This window comes from Calypte anna, chromosome 5A (assembly GCF_003957555.1).
Source record: "Calypte anna isolate BGI_N300 chromosome 5A, bCalAnn1_v1.p, whole genome shotgun sequence".
NCBI lineage: Eukaryota > Metazoa > Chordata > Aves > Apodiformes > Trochilidae > Calypte > Calypte anna.
Window position 1 is genome coordinate 12,074,447 of NC_044251.1, and position 19,179 is coordinate 12,093,625.

At 35.4% G+C, this 19,179-nt stretch overlaps 1 protein-coding gene across 1 annotated transcript in view; it reads left to right on the forward strand.

Moving 5' to 3' along the window:
• The window catches only part of FMN1 (formin 1), a 135,842-nt gene that overhangs the window by 115,973 nt on the left and 690 nt on the right, over window positions 1-19,179 (forward strand). Inside the window, exons 14-16 of the mRNA XM_030452021.1 lie at window positions 5,801-5,852; window positions 8,708-8,857; window positions 18,375-18,459. Of these exons, the coding sequence (XP_030307881.1) occupies window positions 5,801-5,852; window positions 8,708-8,857; window positions 18,375-18,459 (287 nt within the window). The remainder of the gene's footprint in view (window positions 1-5,800; window positions 5,853-8,707; window positions 8,858-18,374; window positions 18,460-19,179) is intronic.

The window sequence follows — 19,179 nt, forward strand, 5'->3', positions numbered from 1 at the left end:
ACAACGTATATGCCAGTTTGGTAATGAAAAAAACCAAACAAAAACCAACCCCAAAACAAAACAGAGATGATCCATTTTTTGTTTTTACATTCTGTGGCATTCCTTTGTGTATTTATATGAATCCTTCCTTATTTGCACTCCACATTTTTAATCCATTTAAAAAATGATTTCCATTCACTTTAAATTCACATATCAAGATTCAGATTTCAGATTCTGCCATTGTCAGGTAGTGAGATATATTTTCATGTGTTTAGTATCCAAATTGTTCATTGATAACATTTTTCAGTCTGTTCTGTTCATGGCCTTTTTGTGCAGGGCCATCTTTTTCCAGACAGTAAGATAACACTCATAATAAAAAGATTAAATGGGTGTTGATACTGCTGAACATTTTGTATGAATTTTAGCCACATGCAGTTGGCTTTGGCATCATCAGCTGAGGAATAAACTCTCATAGTGCATTGAAAATTACAGATTGTTTAACGTTATGAATCAAGTGGCCAAACACCTTGACTCTAGTAAAAAAATAACTATAACTTGATTTGTATGCATAAAAACTGCCGAAATGATCCAGTTTATCAAAGTCTTAGGATTCATCTACAGAGAGTTTTTTATATGGCTACATGTTGTACTGGGTCTGGCTAGGATGCAGTTAATTTCTTCTTAGCAGCCAATATATGGCTGTGTTTAGGACTGGTGGCTAAAACAGTGTTAATGACACCAGAGTGTTTTGGCTGTTGCTGAGCAGCACTTGCCTGTTTGCAAGGCTTATTCTCTTTTTTCTCACTCTGTCCCCCAAGTAGGCCCAGGGGTGTGCGAGAGCTGGAAGGGGACACAGGGTGGACAACTGACTCAAACTGACCAAAGGAAAATCCATGAATGTAATGTCACACTCAGCAATAAAAAAGGAGAGGAAAGGATTTTCAGGAGGGGTGGTCATTCCTCCAGAAATGGCTGGGCATCAGTCTGCTTGTGGGAGGTGGGGAGTGATAGCCCTTGCATCGCTTGGTGTTTCTTCCTCTTCACTTACTGAACTGTCTTTATCTTGACCCTTAAGTTTTTCTCACTTTTGCTCTTCCTATTGTCATCCTCCATCCCACTGCAGGGTGGAGGGACAAGTGTGCAAGTGGCTGTGTGGTGTGCAGCTACTGGCTGGGTTAGCCCACTCAAACAGTCTATGGGAAAGCACACGTGCATTAGATTAGTCATGACAGTTCTTTGTAGCTCAAGGAACTGCAATGTGCTAGCAAGTGACATTTTTTTTTCCTTCATATTTTTCCTTGTAGTCCAGTAAGTCTTGAGGAAGGGATTTCTTAAAAAATTAATCTGTCTGGAAAATTTCAGTGGTAACAGTGAAACCAAAACCAGAAGAGGCTCAATTCCTCCTGCTACTGATCCTGCTCTCCTTTGTATTATGGTAGCATCTAGGAGTTTTTCTGGAGCATGTCCAGAATTTTTTACCAAAACAGAGAACATTTATCTTGCTTTTGGTTGTCCTCTCTGGTGTTCTCATGTGTTCTCTGAGTGTTCTCATAATTTTGAAGTTTGTCGTTACTCCAGAATGCTTAGAAGAATTGTGCATCACTTTTTTTCAATTCTGAAAATAGTAAAATACTAAAAAATAAAAAAATCCGTAATGGGTACAACTAGATCTGTACACATGTGTGAATTATCCCTCTTACATGAATTCATTTGAGAGAAATACTAGAAAGTTTACCCAGTCAGACTCATTAAGTGTTAAAAATTTCAAATAGTGGGGCAGAAGTAGTTGTGAGATTTTTGTGCTGTTGTGTCTCCATTTTTATGTTTTTTTTCTCCTATCTTAGATCAAGTAGTTTCAAAATTCTTTGCCTGCCTCTGTTAGTTACTTCCAGTTTGTGCCAGTATCCAATGCTTTCCTTTGTTCTTTGGGAGACTCTTTCATAATAGCCTGGATGCATGAAGAGATGTAACTGGTCCTGTTGTAACTGGAAGATGTTATGCATATATTAAACCCATTAAAATAGATATTTTCTGGTGATTTCTCATTCTTAAATAGCATTTGTCATGCTGTTCCATCTAAGCAAGTAGAATATGTTGAAGAAATGAATTGGGAGGTTTTTTTAGCATTTCACTCTAGAACAGTTTCCCTCTTAGAACTGTTACAGGATCATGAGTCTCCATATGCATTGCAGTAAAATGAAGTCACCATAAATATATTGGGTTCAGCAGGCAAATTCATAAGATCATAGTCCATTTATTCTCTTATCCTTTGAGCTAGGTACAGGTAGCAGGATGAATAAGAGTCGTGGCTGGTCTTCAGGGTCTATGGCTGCCTGTATTACAAAAGACTATTCTTAGAGCAAATTAGAACTGCATGTTTTTTTAAATACCTGCTTTCCTTTGAAAGTTCTTGTTTGTAGAAAGACAGAAATTCTTACTTGATCCTGGCATTCCTATCTCTATTCAAAGATGATACACTAAGATTATCAGCTTGTCATAAGACAGGATCTAATACTTTATCAAGGATATGGATTTAACCAAATCCAAACAGTATGGCATATTAAGAACTTGCAGTTAGATGTGAGACCAGACAGAAAAGTTTACATTTGACAGTTCCCTGTCATTTTCATAGCTGGTCAAGTCTTATGACTCCAAGGCCAGTCAGAAGGTTGTCTCCACATCAAATGCATCTTATGGGAAGTAATTTTGAAGGACTTCTGTGTGATATGTATACATGTAATGTAGAACATCCATGGCTACATTATAGAGTGGTTTGGTGCAGTAGGATTGGATCAGAAGATTGAAGCAGCAGAGGCAGAGGCCACTGTGTTTACAGTAGAGGTTAAGGCTTTGAGTTAGATGTAATCTGAGGTGAACATTTCCACCTTATGTTTTTCAAAACTATGGGAAGTCTCAAACATTAGTTTGGTCCTTTGGTCCCAATTAAGTATTGAAGGAATGCATTTGCTGTGGATCTTCCTGTTCAGTTTTCTCCTGATGGAAATTGGTTTGCAAGCACCAAATCATACCTGCAAATCAAAGCAATGCTCAGTCAATGGGAACAGTGAGGAAATTAATTTCAAAAGTATCCTAATGAAAAAGCCAATGCCAGTGGCCACTGTATTTCAGTGGTCACTGCAGATGTGCTTTTCTCTGACAAAAGAAATAGAGAATGATGTCAGGAGTCCATTTCAAAATAAACAACATGTGCTACCTGTAGCTGGGCTGTAGAACACTGGCCACAGCACTTTGTGGAAGCTTAAAAGCTTATAAAAGCTGAAGTAGAGAATAAGAGGTTATTGGGAGATAATCCATTGAGAATTATATTGAAATGACATCCAGTGCAGGAAATATTTTGTATGAACTACAGAACCTCAGAGGCACAGAGAACACTCAGGGTCAGGATCATCAGGGTCCTGATCCTTGACTCTAACTGAGCATCTGCTTCAGGGGCTGCCAAAGGCAGGGCATGAGGCTGGATGAAGCCCTGTGCCAATCTGGTGTAGCTGTTCTTACATTCTTAAGCAACTGAGGAAACTTAAAAAAATCACCCATGTGGTGAAGCATGGAAAAACTACATGATCCTTCCTCCCCAAAAAGGAAATCAGATGCAAGCAAATGTGGTGTTGCCAGGGAAATATACAGAAGTTCTTGATGTAATTCATTTTAATTGCCTTCAGTAATTCCATGTTTTAAGGTGAAGATTGATACTGACAGCAATGAAAATGTTAATGATTGCAGGTTGTGGAAGGGGAGGAAAAGAGCAGTATATTACAAATTCTGAGTGAAAGATTACTTAGAAATTGTATGGAAGAATAGAGAATTGCTCTGGTTTTCCTGTATTACACATTGTGTAGTATCTGCAACTCCTAATTACTTAGATTTTAATTTTTTGTTTTCTTAACAAGTCTCATCATCTAAAATTCAAATAAATGCTTTTAAATAGTTCCTTGGTAGACATGCTTGTAGTTAAAAATACAGAATAAACTGTCATATAATACACTTACTTTCTTCTTTCCTCTTCCCTTATATTGGTACACAAACACACATACTGTTATATTAGTGTAAACTTCACGTGTTCCTTCCTAGAAGTCATACCTTTTTTCTACTTCCTATAACAAATCAATTTTTTTTTTTAATTTTCCTTTATTTTGTTCTTGGGAGATTAAAAAACCAGTAAGTCAGGTCTTACTATTTAACTATAAACATGTAAGTGTGTTAGCTATTGTGGTCTTGTACATGTGCAGGGACCCAAGGATATTTGATTTCTATTGTAGTTGTGATTGTAGCTATGTTGGGAACTTGACTTTGCTTAACAATTCTTCAAATCCTTATCAACCAGAAAGAATAATTAAGTGTACAATTTCATACACACTTCACCTTTAACTATTGTTTTTCTGTACGTAGTTAATTCCGTATCATGATGAGCTATCAGAATTCCAATGTATGTTTTCTACCTTGAATGATATAAAATGAAATACCTGTGGAAGTAACAAATTAGTTATAATAGATAAACAACAGCTAAATTTCTCTGGAGCCTGAGATGAACATAGTATATCAGAGCTATCCTCTCTCTTCCAATTGCAGTTGTCTTGCCACAAAGATTTGAGGTGGAGAATGTAATGGTATAGAATGTTACAAAATTAATTGTTTTTCTTGCAAAGCACACACAACACTCTTTCTGGCCTTTGCCATGCTGAAATTATCTGGATAAATACCTCCAACACACTTGCCCAGTATAGGTGAACATATGAGTTAAAATTAATTTGGTTTATTAACAGCAAATGTTCTGAAATAATCCTGCTTTTAATATTTTTGAGCTGTCAGCACAAACCTCTGTGTTGGTAACCTTACAGTGAAATGAATTAATTCTGAATCAGTTTTCCAGAGGCCTTGTCTGTAAACTTGAGTTAGAAACTGTATTTCAACCAGCCAGTCACTCATATAGACTGAGCAAGAAAAAACAGTTCTTTATCTTCATGTATCTGTACTCTGTTTATATTAACAGTGGCACTTAATAGGTTATTCTAATGTGGAATAGGAAAACCTAGTATTTTTTAATGTGTTCTATTCTGCCACAGCTGCAGTTGCTCCACTGTACTAAGAAGAGCTGATCAACATTTTGTGAGAAAACTGGTGCTTTTCCTGGAGTATCCAGCTCAGGAAACATTTTCAAAAGAAGAGAATGCCTGTCGTTTGAAAATCAAATCCTTTTAAGTAGTTCATGTGAGCATTCTGTAACAGAGTGGCTCAGATTCACTGACCATATTTCAAAATCTTGGCTGGTTTTTTTAAAATATCATGTACATACCATGTGTTTAAATCTTAGTACATGTGTTTTCACTTTCCAGCTTCCTGAACAAAATGTGATAGCTAAATGGAACAGTTGGTGTCAAATGTGTTGGGTACCTGTTCAGTTCCAATTGACCCTCCAGTTATTTGTGCTGCAAAACTGCATTTTTTGCAGTTTAAATTTGTAAGTCTTGCTCTGCAACAATAAAGAATCATACATAAAAATATTATTTTTTTTAATTCTGAAATTCTAGTTTATTTATGTTTTCATTCACTTAATGTCCACCACTGTGTATTGTAGTATGGATTTTGAATTACTTTTGGAATACAATACGCTCTATTGGTGTATTAGAAGCATTCATTTAAGGACAAGAAATAAAAGCAGTAAACATTTACTAATCTTCATTTATTATGTTTAGTATAAAACCTAACCAGTTTTGAACATAAAAGATGCCTAATCTGTAGAATCTCTTAAAAAAAAAAAAAAAAAGGCAGTAATTTATATCTTTGAAATGTTTTTCACTGGCAGCTAAAGAAGAACGCAAAAGAGAAGAGAGCAGTTTGGAAAATGCACAAAAATGGTAAGGTTTTTGCTAGTATTTTCTGACAGTTTATTTTGGTCAAAGATGGTATTGATCTTAGGAATTACATTAAATAGGCAAAAGGATCTGTACTTCGAAGAAGTAATATGCTTTCTCAAAAATTCTTATGTAGTCTTCCAGGAAAAAGTTCACTTGAGATTTTAGCAAACAGTGAACTGTGTCTGAGGCTTTAATAACTGTCAACATTGAACTGAGTCAGCATTTTACAGAATATTGTAATAACTGATGAACTGCTTAATATGGTAAAAAGTTATTCTATTGTCACTGAACATTTTCATCACTTAGGCTGCTGAATGAAGTACACTAACAGTGAAATCCTGATGTTTTTCTTGCCTGAATGGCTGTGCCTTACTTAGGCCATAGGAGTAAAAATAGGGGGAGAAGTGAGATAAATTTATATATAGTAAAAGATATAGTAAAATATCTAATAAATTAGTATTCATGATAAATATGTCTTTGTAGACAGTCAGGAAGAGAGAGGTTAGCACCTCCCAAATGCAGATGTCTTCAGTGAACCGTTCCCATTGCCTTGCAGAAGTTGTCTAAGTTGGCTGAACTGTTGGCTAACATCTACTGGGGCTTTACTTCTTTATTTCTTCTGTCAAGGGTGATAGCTGGCTGGCTTGTTTCCTTTCTACCTAGCCACAAACCCTTTGTGGCACAGGTGCTTTCATATTCTACCAGCTGTGTAGCCTTTTGGGAACTGAGTAGACTTTCCAGGCTCAAGGAGTTGTCTGATGCAAAATTTGGGTTTTTCAATTTCTGACTAGACATTCAGTGTTCTAAATTACTGCTGAGATAACTGGTTATGTTTAAAGGTCAGGAAGCTAGATTAAGCTGGATGAAAGCAAACCAGTGCTGCTGGGGGAAGGGCTGAAGATGAAGAAGGGATGAGGAGTGTCAGGATGAAGGCAGTGAGAGAAAATGTGCTGGAATCAAGAAACCTGGAGTGTGCAGAGACAACTTCACCATCCACAGCTGGGATGGAGAAGGGTTCTGTTAGGAAGAAGGGAGCACAACGTTACTGGGCCATTACGTGAAGCAAACCTGAGAGTTTCTGCTCTTGCTGCTTCTGACTCAGCTCTCCTAGGCAAGGGGTATGAACAGCTGAGGAATATTTGCCCTAAGTGGATATAATGGAAAATATACTGCCCAGTAGACATGAGCTGTTTTAACAATGTGATTATGATTAAAATATTTTATTATTCTTAGAGTTTGAAATCACAGAACAATTTACATGGGTATTTAAAGATGTATTAGCTTATTCTTTATTGCTTTCTTCTTTTAGTGTTACTACAGGCAGGACACTTTCAACTCTGAATATTATGGGCTTATTCATACTTATTTCTTTGTGATTCCTGTACCATGGATCACCCAGAAATTTGAAATATAGTTACATGTTTCATTCAAAATCTATACAAGATATTTAAAAGGTCAAGGTTATTGTATATGAGGATTTTTTCACTTTCAGCAATATGACTTGTCAGCATATTGGCTTATGGGGTTAAAACAAAAAAGGAGCTGGAGTATATATTCTTTTTTTTCTTTTTTTTTTTTTTCCTGAGCTAGATCATGTAATTTTTTATGGCTACTTTATATTCTTCAAGCCTAGCTAGAAGCTTGAATCTCAGCCTAAGACAAAAAACCTTGAACCTAACCTTGGCAATTCTGTATGAAAACATGCAATGTGGACTATGCAAATGAAGGTATAAGTTAAGAAAGAACTATTTGCTGAAGCTGCATCTGTTGCTCAAGTGAAAACTGTGAACTTACAAGTTCCTCACAAGTCTAAAATTCCTCTTATTTTCATGATTTATGCTTTCAGTGTTCAAGATCCTAGGACAGCTGTAGGCAACTGTAACAAAAAATATAACTTTCTTTTGCTCAAATAAAATCAGTATTTTAAAAAAAAGAAGTAATTTTGAAATATGTTTTCAGCTTTCTTTGTAAATGGAAGCATTTTTTTTAATAAGTATCACAAAATCTTCTAGGATTTTTTACGTCTGCTTGGCAGAGAAAAGGGATTCCACCTTTACAATAGTGAGCATACTTTTCTTTTGGTTAGATAAGTCTCCATGTACATAGTCAGGTGAATTGTTCCATTTTATCTATGCCAAGCAATATCATAAAAGTTAAAAATGCACATTGGTTAAAATACTATTGGAAATACTGTTTATAATAAAAGACTACTTTGAAAATATCCAACTGTATATATTTCCTGAGTCACGTTATTATAAAATTTGAAAGCATTGACATCTTGGCAATGAATTTTCATAAAACAAAGTATCTGCTTATTGACACATGTAGGAGGAGACTATTTATTTTGAGTAAAAAATAAGCAAACTGCCTGTTGGCACTGTGTAGCTTTTATGTTGCTACATCCAGTTCTCCCTATGTACTTGAAAGTTATTTTTAACCAAGCCTGGGTATCTTTCCCTGACTTGGCATGTGATTCATCCATAGTTCTTCAATAAAGATAGATGGGATAATAAGATCTTAATGGAATTTAACAAAATAAAATTAAATAGATATAATACAGCATTTCCTGAAATCCAAGAAATGAAGTTTTTCTCATTAAAATTGAATGTACTTGATTTGCCTGTGTGACATATCTCTATGGTGGCTCATGCATCTCTAAGATCTCCTGGGAATGAGGTAGGTGTTGGAAAGTTACTTGTACTCAGCAGGGACGGCTGCTACGATTTCCAAGGCTAAGGGAAAGTTATTGTAATTACCAGCCTTGACTACTGAATCAAGAACCAGCCCTCAGAGAAACTATTTCCCCGGTGGGCTTCTGTGTTGACAGTTTGTTTTTTTTCCCCCCTCCCTCGTAGCTTTGAAGAAACAGTGGGATACTTTGGGATAAAGCCAAAGCCTGGTGAGAAGGAGATCACACCAAACTACGTTTTCACGGTGTGGTACGAATTCTGCAGTGACTTCAAGACCATTTGGAAACGAGAGAGCAAAAGCATTTCCAAGGAAAGGTAAGGTTCTAATAAAGTCATTAATACCATTTTAGATGTCTGGGAAACTGTTCCTTCTCAAACCCAACAAATTATACTCCTATATTTCACAGGCGTCATTGTTTTCTTTCAGATCTAATGGACATCAAGGAAAGATTATTCCCTCAGGGTGCGTAGGAAAATTCACCAAAGGCATGCTGTCCCCACAAAAAGATAAACACATATAATCTGATAAATTACACTTTTGTAACCCCTTCCAATTACTAGCTAGTAAAATGAAAGGGGAGCTGTGCTAATTTGTAACAGATTGCTTCTCTGTGCATTTTCATGTTGAACTAGCCTAAATGAGGCGATATTGCTGTCGCAGACAGTACAGACAAATAAAAGTGAATGCTTTTCCAGTTAATATACTGCACTTGCATCAAAGGGAAGCCCCAGAGATTCAGGCCACACTTAGCACAGTGTCGAAGCCCCACACTGAATTTACAGCACTGCTTCTGACTTTCGGTGTCCTGCTGAGGACATCAAACTACTTGCCGCTAGATCTCACCACAGTCTCCTGATTTTATTAGTTAAGAGTTTAAAAAAAAAAAAAAAAAGCACCAAAAAAACCCTTCAATTATTTCCCTGATTTTCTTAAAGAAGCTTAAAATATTTTACAAAGAAAAAAACAATTCCCCTACCAGTGTACCATGCTTGCCATATCTCAGTCCGTGTGAAAAGACATAAAGGGTGATATTGTGGTCATGTTTTGAAAAAGACTGGATTAATCACTTTGAGCATGAGTTACAAATCCAGTTGCTTATTCCAAAATTGACACAGTTTTACAGAAAAGCATCTTAAAAAGTATCAGCAAAAGTAGTAAAGTCGTGTACACTTCGGTTTTCCATTTTGTTCCAAAACAGTGTGGCTTTTAGATTCATGCACAAGTGAATGTATGAAGAGCAAGGTATAGCCGTTATACATTCCTAATTATCAACCTTATCAACAATTGTATTACAGATATTAGACATTTGAAACACTTGGAAGTTTTATCTTTTGGTATCATATCTGTTACAATTAGATTGATTTTAGAAGCTGACACCCACAAACACATAAAAAGGATATTTTAATTCCTTGTGTCTAGATCAATATGCAAGTTTTTTTCATATGTTAAAAAGTGTGTAAAATAAACAGTCACTAGGAGTTTGCTGTAGTCATGGTAAGGATCACCTCAGGGATGTATTTTCCCCTGAATCATGACTTTTTTTTGTTCCAAAAGCAATTAGATGGAATACAAATGAACTATCCAAGGGAAAAAACAATCCAGACCATACATCCATTCCTTTTTATGTAATTAGCACCTTGCTGTTGGCATAAAATGATACCTTCAAAGAAATGGAATTAAAATGCCTTGTAAATGTTTTAACAATGCTTCACATCTTAAACTTTCTTAATACAATATTCAAGAAATCTTTGTAAGTGACCTGTTATGTTTGTGCTTTCCTACTGAGGTGACATAAGAATCTCAGTAAGTAAATAAAATGTCCAAATAAAACCAGAGCACAAATATTTCATCAGTTCCTTTGATGGAGACCTTTATTCTTTTTCATAAATAGAAAGTAGATTGCATAGCAGCAATTAGCATAATACTTCAACGTGCTGACACTTTCTGGATTATATAGACTTTTTCAGAGTTTACTTCAGATTATTTTTATGAAGTCTCACTAATCTCAAAAGGACAATTCATTGTCCTTTACATTCAAAATTTGGGTGATCCATCAAGTCAATGAGCTGCTGAAATTAGCAGCCTTGTGTAACAAGCGAATTAGAATGACTGAACTGTTTTTATCATCCTGATTTTTTTATAGTGTGCTATCAAAAAGAACCTATTGGAATGATGGAAAGTCTCTTTTCACCACCTGGGAATGTCATGTAAAATCATGACCTTTTAAGGGTTCTGTTTTACAAAGTTTGAGACTAGCAGTTGATGAGCTGCTGTCCAAGAAGTTTTGAAAGCAAGCTGAGAGTCATTGTGCATATTGGTAACTAAAAACCTTAGTATGAGAGGAATGGACAGCTGTCTTCCTTAACTGCCTAATTAATTGGATTCACTATTTGGTTTGCATTTTTAAAGATTGTAATTTAAAAAAAAAAAAAAAAATCTGTTTATCGTCAAATTCTTTTGTGTTGAAGGGAATTTTAAAGAGGAAGCATTAGCAGTGTAATAATGTTTTCAAATTTGGATTTTGAAACTGAGGCGTTGATATCCCTGTGTGAACATACTGACAATTGGATTGCCTTTCAAATTTCAGGAGGAGATGCATAAACTCAGTGTGAATTGAGTCTGAATTAGCTGGTCACATAGAGAGCTAAAAGTGGTTTCATGGTGTATACATTTATATTGGACTGTTAGTGTTGGTTTATATTTTGTCTCAAGATGTATGGCATAGAAAATTCAAATTTTAATTATAGTATGCAGAATTAGTATTACAGAAAGGAAGTTTTTAAAATTTATTAGCTTAAAATGAATAATAATAAAAATAGCTAAAAAAATCTAAGATTCCAAAATTCAAATTTTATACCCAAAGCAAATGACTTTGTGTTGTATAACAGAGAACTTTGAAACCTCTGAATTCCAGGAGAAAAAGAATACTTACTTGAACTAAATGACAGTCTCAGCTGCAAGAGCCTTCTTTGTCTAAAAGATACTTGGCTTCCCAATGTAACACAACTGTAGAAATCTAATTAGATTTCTATTAGACTTTTTCTTAAAATAAAGGAGGTATTTTTACTGAGCTGCCCTGCCTTTAACCTACCATGAAAACAAATTAGCTGCCTGGAAAATATGGTTGGATCATTGTCTCTTTCTCAGACAAAATTTGCACACCAGTCAGGACTGCAAGACAGCATTGCAGATAGATAAACCTAGACTGGTATGATATGATATGGAAATGACTGTATAGAGAAAATTAAGAAAAAAATCCTGTTACATATGTGGGGCAGTTTTCTTTCAGACACAGTATTCCCTGGAATACCAGAATTACATGACAACACATGCAACACAATACTCACCAAATGTTGGAGATGACTTGGCTTTTTTTTGATTTTTCTCCAAAACTCAATTTTATTGTTGATTGCTTTATGATTTAGCATGTCTGTGCATCCAGGTACATCAACTCCTTTTTTTTGCTTTCTTCTCCATATAAACTTGATATTATAACTGAATTGAAGACTGAGTTGCAGATACATTTTTGACACTTACACCATGGTAGATTGCATATGATTCCACTTTCATTTTGGTCTTTTAGACTACTAATTTTATTTGCAGTGGGCATAGCTATGAATTCAGAATCAAAATATGTATTTATAACAAATTATATATATATATATGAGCATATATGAATATATATATATATATATATATATGAATGCCTATCTGTAAATGTATTAAAGTGTATTTCAGAAAGATATCCGAGCCAAGTCTGAAAATAGGGATTCAGGTATAAGTACAAAAAAATGCTAATACTTAGCATTGAGTAATTTCATCACAAACTATGTCTGTATGTTTCACAAAAGAAATGTAATAAGTATTACTATTACCCATTTATTGGTATTATCCTTGAAATTTGATATAATCAGATACAAAAGGAGCAATTGCTGCTAATTTGACTCATCATTTACACTGCAAAAATAAGATTGCTACAATAATTACAATGCTGGATTGAGCCATCTCATATTGAACACACATACAAACTATGTAGCTCATAATTCAGAAAAGAAAAAGAGAACCAAAGTTGATCTGAATAGCTGAAGCCAAAATTATTTAATGGGCAAAAGTGTATACTTCATCTTAAAAATGGGACAAAAGTTCAATTTTTAATGGGACCTTTTTTAAAAGGTCCTTTTAAAAAAGCCTTCTTTATTCTTGAATTCCATCTGTAGAACAAGAGATGTTGATGGTCTCATTTTAATATTATGAAAAAAGAAATAATGGTTTTATTTATTTTTTTTAAGTCACAAAGGCTTGAAAAGCAGGAACTCTGACTCTAGCAATATAGGTAGCTAATGGTAAAGATAAAATATCCCAACAAAAGAAAAAGCAGTGAGCAGCACCCAGTAAAGTTTTGTTTAATATAGTAAATTAGAACTGGGTGTAGCTTGCTACCCAACTTTTCCATTTATGAAATACTGATTTAATTATATTTGTTGCTCTCTGTTTCTGCACAGGGAAGCAGTAAGTCTTGGGGAGTTCTTGATCATAACATCACGTTGTCATAAGAGATAACCTGTAAATTGCAAAATCTCTTAGTCTCATAATTTGCTTCATCAATGGTTTAAAAGATAAGTGTCTTCTTCTTAACAAATGACTGACATTAGACAGTAACATTTGCCACAGAGGAGACAGTGGATTATATTTTCATTTTCAGTATCACAGTGAGCAAGAAGCAGCAGTTGTCTTTCATTTGAAACATTGTATCTGTTTTAGATCAAATTTATTTTGTAATTTGAGTTTAAAAGTTAATTTCTCTTTTATCTATTGTGTGTCACATATACGCTACTTAAGACAATTTTAAAAAATGTAAGAGTCCAGATTTGCAGCCATTTTGATCAATTTGTACTATGGGAGGACTACACTGTCCTGACCATTAGCCAAACACTTCATAACAGGGCATCCTTCAGGTGTCACACAATCCATAGACATGATAAAAGCCAAAATATGAGTGCAACACATCTTGTTTGTTTGATAATATACTAATGGCCTAACAAGGCAAACTGACATTGCAACATAAATTAATTTCAAAGAAATATTTGAAATATGATCACTAGGTGACTTTATGGCTTTATTCTGGGAGTTCCTTGTTGCAACACTGGGAAAAAGCAATGTATTTGTGAGAAAATTTGGTCAGAGCCCTACAGCATTACCAGGCTGGAGGCTAATGGTTTGTAGTCATATAAAGCTTTTGAAGTGAGTTTAAGTTAATTGTGATTGAGTGAAGAAAGAGAAGAAGGTGACCTTCCACATGTCTGCATTCCACATGCATTTTTGGTAGATTTTGGGTGGCCAGTGTAGCCTTTGTGTATGTAGGACTGAGACAGCTGGTACATGAATTAATGAAGAATTATAACGGATTGTGTAGCAATGCAGAAAGGGAGGAATAAAGGAAGATTTTACATGTTTGACAGTATAAATTCATGTTAGAAAAATTGATGAACAACTGTTACATATGAAGAGAATTTCCAGCTGGCAAAATATTCTGTGTGTTATCACTGCATTCATTGGCTCTCCATATACACACCTTGAGATCTACTAGTGGCCAGCTCAGAAGCACTGAAACATGGTTTTGATCTGAACTGGTGTAGCCTTTTTCTTCCTACTGTTTTTTCTTAGCCACCAGTTTTTCTAAAGGCATTAAATTAGATTTATCTTTTTTTCTTGTGACTACAGAGCTAAAATTTCTCACCCAATTATTACAGATATTCAAAATACTGTCAATAGACCCAGAAAAAGTAGAAACATATCAAGCATATTAGCAGTTTCAGGTTTGGAGGCATTTTCCACTGACAGTATACATTTAACTGTATTCATACTGGTTTAGTTAGTGGACATTTATTCTAAATGCAGTTTAAAGATTTGATCAAGAATGACCAAGTTCTTTCTAGAAGATTTAAGGGTGAAAGCTTAATCAAACCAACTGTATTGTGCAACATGCCAATAGAAGTGGACAATGTTCAAGCTTCATAGTCTGTTATAAGATTCCTGATAGTAAAAAGCCTAGGCCTCTATAATACATAGATAATACATATATATTATATATATTATATATAATACATATATAGAGAGGTTATATTATATATATTTATATACATATATATATTATATACATTTAAAATACATAGGCATTTGTCTTCCAAAGTTTTTAGACTAAAGTGTAGCCTGATATATTGCATGGGCTAACAGTGTTTTCGAAGTGGTGCTGTTACTTAATGAGTAGTTTATGGGCTGCATACAGAGATTATTTTATGACTGAGAGCAGTAAGGCATGTAACATGTGAAAAGAATTTGAGCTATGGGGATATTTCATAGTTTCTCAAGGGGAATCTCTGCTCAGCTGTGTTAAGGGTCTGGGCTGGATATGCAGCTTGGCTCTCTGTTGGACACTTGATGTTGACTGTAGCTACTCCTGCTCATTCATGTCCACCCATATCAGAGGATTTGGTCTCCACAACAATCCCTGTGCCAACACAGTCTGCTGGGAGAAGTTTAAACTTACAGTCATGGAAAGCTCAGGTGGCACAGAATTGTCATTCCAAGATGTTTCATAACCCACAGCTATCCACATAACCCACCAGCTGCATGGAAGGAGCTGGGGGAGTGAAGAGAATGGATTATTCCAGATTGTCAAGGGGTTGAGAAAGAACCAGACCATTTAATCTCTAGATTTACACACCAGCAGATTCTGAATGTACATGAGTACCAACTGGCTTGTTCAGAAGTGATCCCAGTTTTCCAGACTGGGGGCTTTAGAGCATGGAGCCTGAATGGGAAGCAGGGGTGAAAACATCTGGCTAGTCCCTGGCTACATACTGTCCTTTCCTGTAAGGAGAAAAAGTATTTCCATGAGTTTATGAAGGAAACCTGTAATAAACATGATTAAGGGTTGGACTTGATGATCTCAGAGGTCCTTTCCAACCCAGCTGATTCTGTGATTTTAAGAACTTATTAGTCCCTGTTATCTTTCTAGCTGTTTTTTGTACTCTCTGAATGGTTTCCCTGCCTCTCTAGGTGGCCCTTTCTGCTATGAAAGGTTCTGCACGAGGAAAAATGATAGAAAAAAACTGGAGGCATACCTAAGTTTAGCTGGCAGAATTTAACCAGTGACTAACTAATAATGCTTTAATGTGTGATTCTGTGGTTTGGTTGGTTTTAGTTATCTGTTTCAGTAACAGACTCAGACAAATGTGCATACATTCAATTCCAGACACAGGTAAAGAATATTGTGTGTGTTTGTAAGGTTTGATAGAAAGCTGTTAAGGCTTTTAACAGACAATTAAAACTACCTATTCCTATCCAGGTTTTTTTAATGAAAGCAAAATAATGGTAAAACCCATGAAGATTAGACTTCTTTTATTAGCCATTTTTATGATTTTGAATTCAGTAGTTTTCATACTAGTCCATTTTTCTAATTTAAAGGATAATGCTTCAAAACATAATAGCCAGCTCTAGCATCCCGCCATGTTTAACAGAATTATTTTTATTTATAAGGTATTTTTACAGCATGGGTGTTTCACTAATGTAATTACTGAGCTAACTACTTTCTTAAAGTATTTTTTAAAATATCTTAAACAAATAGTAAAATATTCTTTAAGAAAATTCCAAATAATCACATTCCTTTCTAATCTTATGTCATATTTTAGAAAGTGATAGAGTTTCTTCACCCAAGAAACCGAAGTATGATATATAATTAGTCTGTCATTTTATGAGACAAATATCATGTGATTCAGAGCATAGTAGTGAGCTGGTTTATTTTTATTTCTGTATTCCAAACTTAGCATTCTGTTTTTAAAAATCCAGTTTTCTTGGAAATCGAGTGGATATGGAATAAAATGCGGAGAGTGAGGCCTGAATCAGTCACAGGAATAATTTTCTGTTGAAGTCCAAATGTTTATAATCACTCAAAAACTATTCAGAAAACACTAGGACCAAGACAATATGATAGGAAAAAAATTTCAGTCAAAATAGGGAAGAGCTTTGAAGTTGATCCCCTGCTGTGATTCTGCTGAGCCTGAATACTGCCATTGGAAATACATCAAGATCTTTCCATAAACCTTTTCACTGTAAGGAATAGCACCCTGTCCAGTGGCTGCTATCATCCACCATGAGGAAGTAAACTTTGCTGATTAAGAAAAAATTGTAAAAAGATGGCAAACTGGCTTGCTGCTGTACTTGTTTATCTGTAGAAATGGATGAAGAACACTAAATTCTAAAAAATTTTCAGGTATATTTAAAAACGTACAGATTAATAATTGCATATCTGTGTATTTGAAGGTGTTCTTGCAGCTTGAATCAATATTGGAGCTAAGTTGTGTTGAAAATAAGTTACTTAAAAGTGGTGTAACTGTTTCCTCCTGTTCTTAAGCACTGGAAAGTGAGACAATGCCAGTAACTACCCAGCAGAAGCTTCTAAAATACATAGCTTGGAGAAGGAATTTTACTTTCCAAAATCGCTATACACAACAATGAACATACAAATGTGTTCTATATTTTTTTGAGAAGTTGTCCAGATTCTAGTTTCCTGCTAGCATTACAGCAAATACACATCAGTAATTGCAGCTCTAATCCACTTTCCTTTTTGCCTTTCTTCCAAAATTCCTCAAAAATTGAGTGTGTCAAAAATGGTTTGAACTGGACATGGTATTTTAAATGCTTTTTGACTGGCCATAGCAATTATTTCTGCCAGTGGAAAAAATTCAGTAGGAGAAGAAAGCAGAGTTTTTTAGTTCAGGAGTGCCAAGAAATGTGTTGTTTATAGTAAAAGGCTGATTTGGTGTGCTTTAGTGCAAATTGGTTTGCTAAGTTCTCTTTGTTTTAACAATTAACTTTTTCTCTCTGCATTATGCATATAGAATTGTAAAGGAGGTGTTCATAGCATCAGCATTTTAAAGGCACTGAAAACCAGGCAGCTTCTGTCTTAGGAGTGCACAGATTTTTCTTTCCTTTTTATCACTGTTTAGCACACACTTTCCTCTGCCATTTCTGCTGTCTGGAAGAGATGAGTTGAGTTAAATTCTGTTTATTTTCCTCTAGATTAAAATTCTCCCTGGGTTCTTAAATACCTGCAGAAACAAGGGTGCTCTATGCAAGACTCTAAAAGCAAAAGGCAAGAAACTGAGGAACCTAATCTGTGTTCTTATCTCAATAGTCCTTTCAGTGGAATGCTCTGTAGCTGCACACAAGTCAGGTTTAGCTACTCCTAGACAAGAGCCCCTTCTAATTTGCTCTTCTTCATATTACCACATCAATGAGGCTGCCCAGACAATTCCCTGTAAAGCAACAGGGAAACATTAAGGAAAAACTGGCAGATGCTTTGATTTCAAGGCTTTCAGAGGAAATATAATGTGTAGCCTGGCAAATGGCCTACTAAAATAGTATATTCTATATATACAACAGATTGAGCCAGCTAGCTTTGTGGTTTTGTTTTGGTTTTTTTCAGAGGAGTATCTTCTTGTCTTGACACTGCAGCTTTTTGGTGGGAAAAATACTTCATAAAATCCAGATACTCCATAAAACCCAGATCATACAAGAACATAGAGATTGTTTGACTGGTGACATTTTCAGTGAGCCATGCAGGCCACAATCCTTTTCCTTTTATTGTCTCTATTTAAAAGTGTACTCTGATCTCCTTTTCATACTTTATTAAGTGCCTTTGAATAGTAATACCAGATTGTGGGGCTAATATACCTAAAAAAAGTTAGGGTGTTGGCTCTTTGAGAGGTACAATATATTCTGGACAGAGTATTGAATCTAATGATGTCTTTTCTGTGTGTTTTGTTTCAGAATTAAATTGGCTCAGCAATCAGTAAGCAAATTAACTGCAGAGAAGAAAGTTGAAACAAAGAAGATCAATCCTACAGCTAGCCTGGTATGATGTGTTTGTCAGTATGAAATTCTGAAGGGGTTTGTGATACTAGTCTTGTACCTGAGAACGATGATGAGGTTCTGCTCTAGTGAAAGGGTGCCTTAGTATGGTTGGTTTGCACATAGCAGAGTGATTTTCTTCCCAAGGAGAAATTTTTAAGCTTATGCCCTATGGTAGTCCAACAGTTCAGTTTGAAATTTAGTTTAGTTGTGCCTAAGCATGAGTCTGCTATTTGAGATAACAAAATATGACAGCAGCTTCTGGTTTCTTACCTGCCTTCCTCTGAAGTCTCTTCTGTTTTCTTCCATGCTCTGTTGTGCATGGAGGCTCATTGCATATATTTGTCCAATGGCTGAGTGTCTTTTTTTTCCCAGAAACTTACAAAATCTTGTTTGCTGTGTTGAATAATGGCAGAAGGGACTAAATACCCATTTTGTTCCTTGCTACAACAAAAAATGAGGAGTAATAATTTGTGAGCAAGGGACATAGGTTAGATTAGCATTTCTCAAACTGTAGGAAGCAAGAGGCTAAGGGAATGAAATCTGCTTGAAGGAATCAGTAGAGTATTTCCATTCCCAGCAGGGCTTATCAGTTGCAGGACAAGCATCAGAGATATGAATGACTGCACTTGCTTAGGGGGGAGAGGTCGTTAAACAGCATAACCTAGCTAATGCTAAATAAGAGCTTTTATTTCACTTGAAACCATTCCAGACAGGAAGAAGT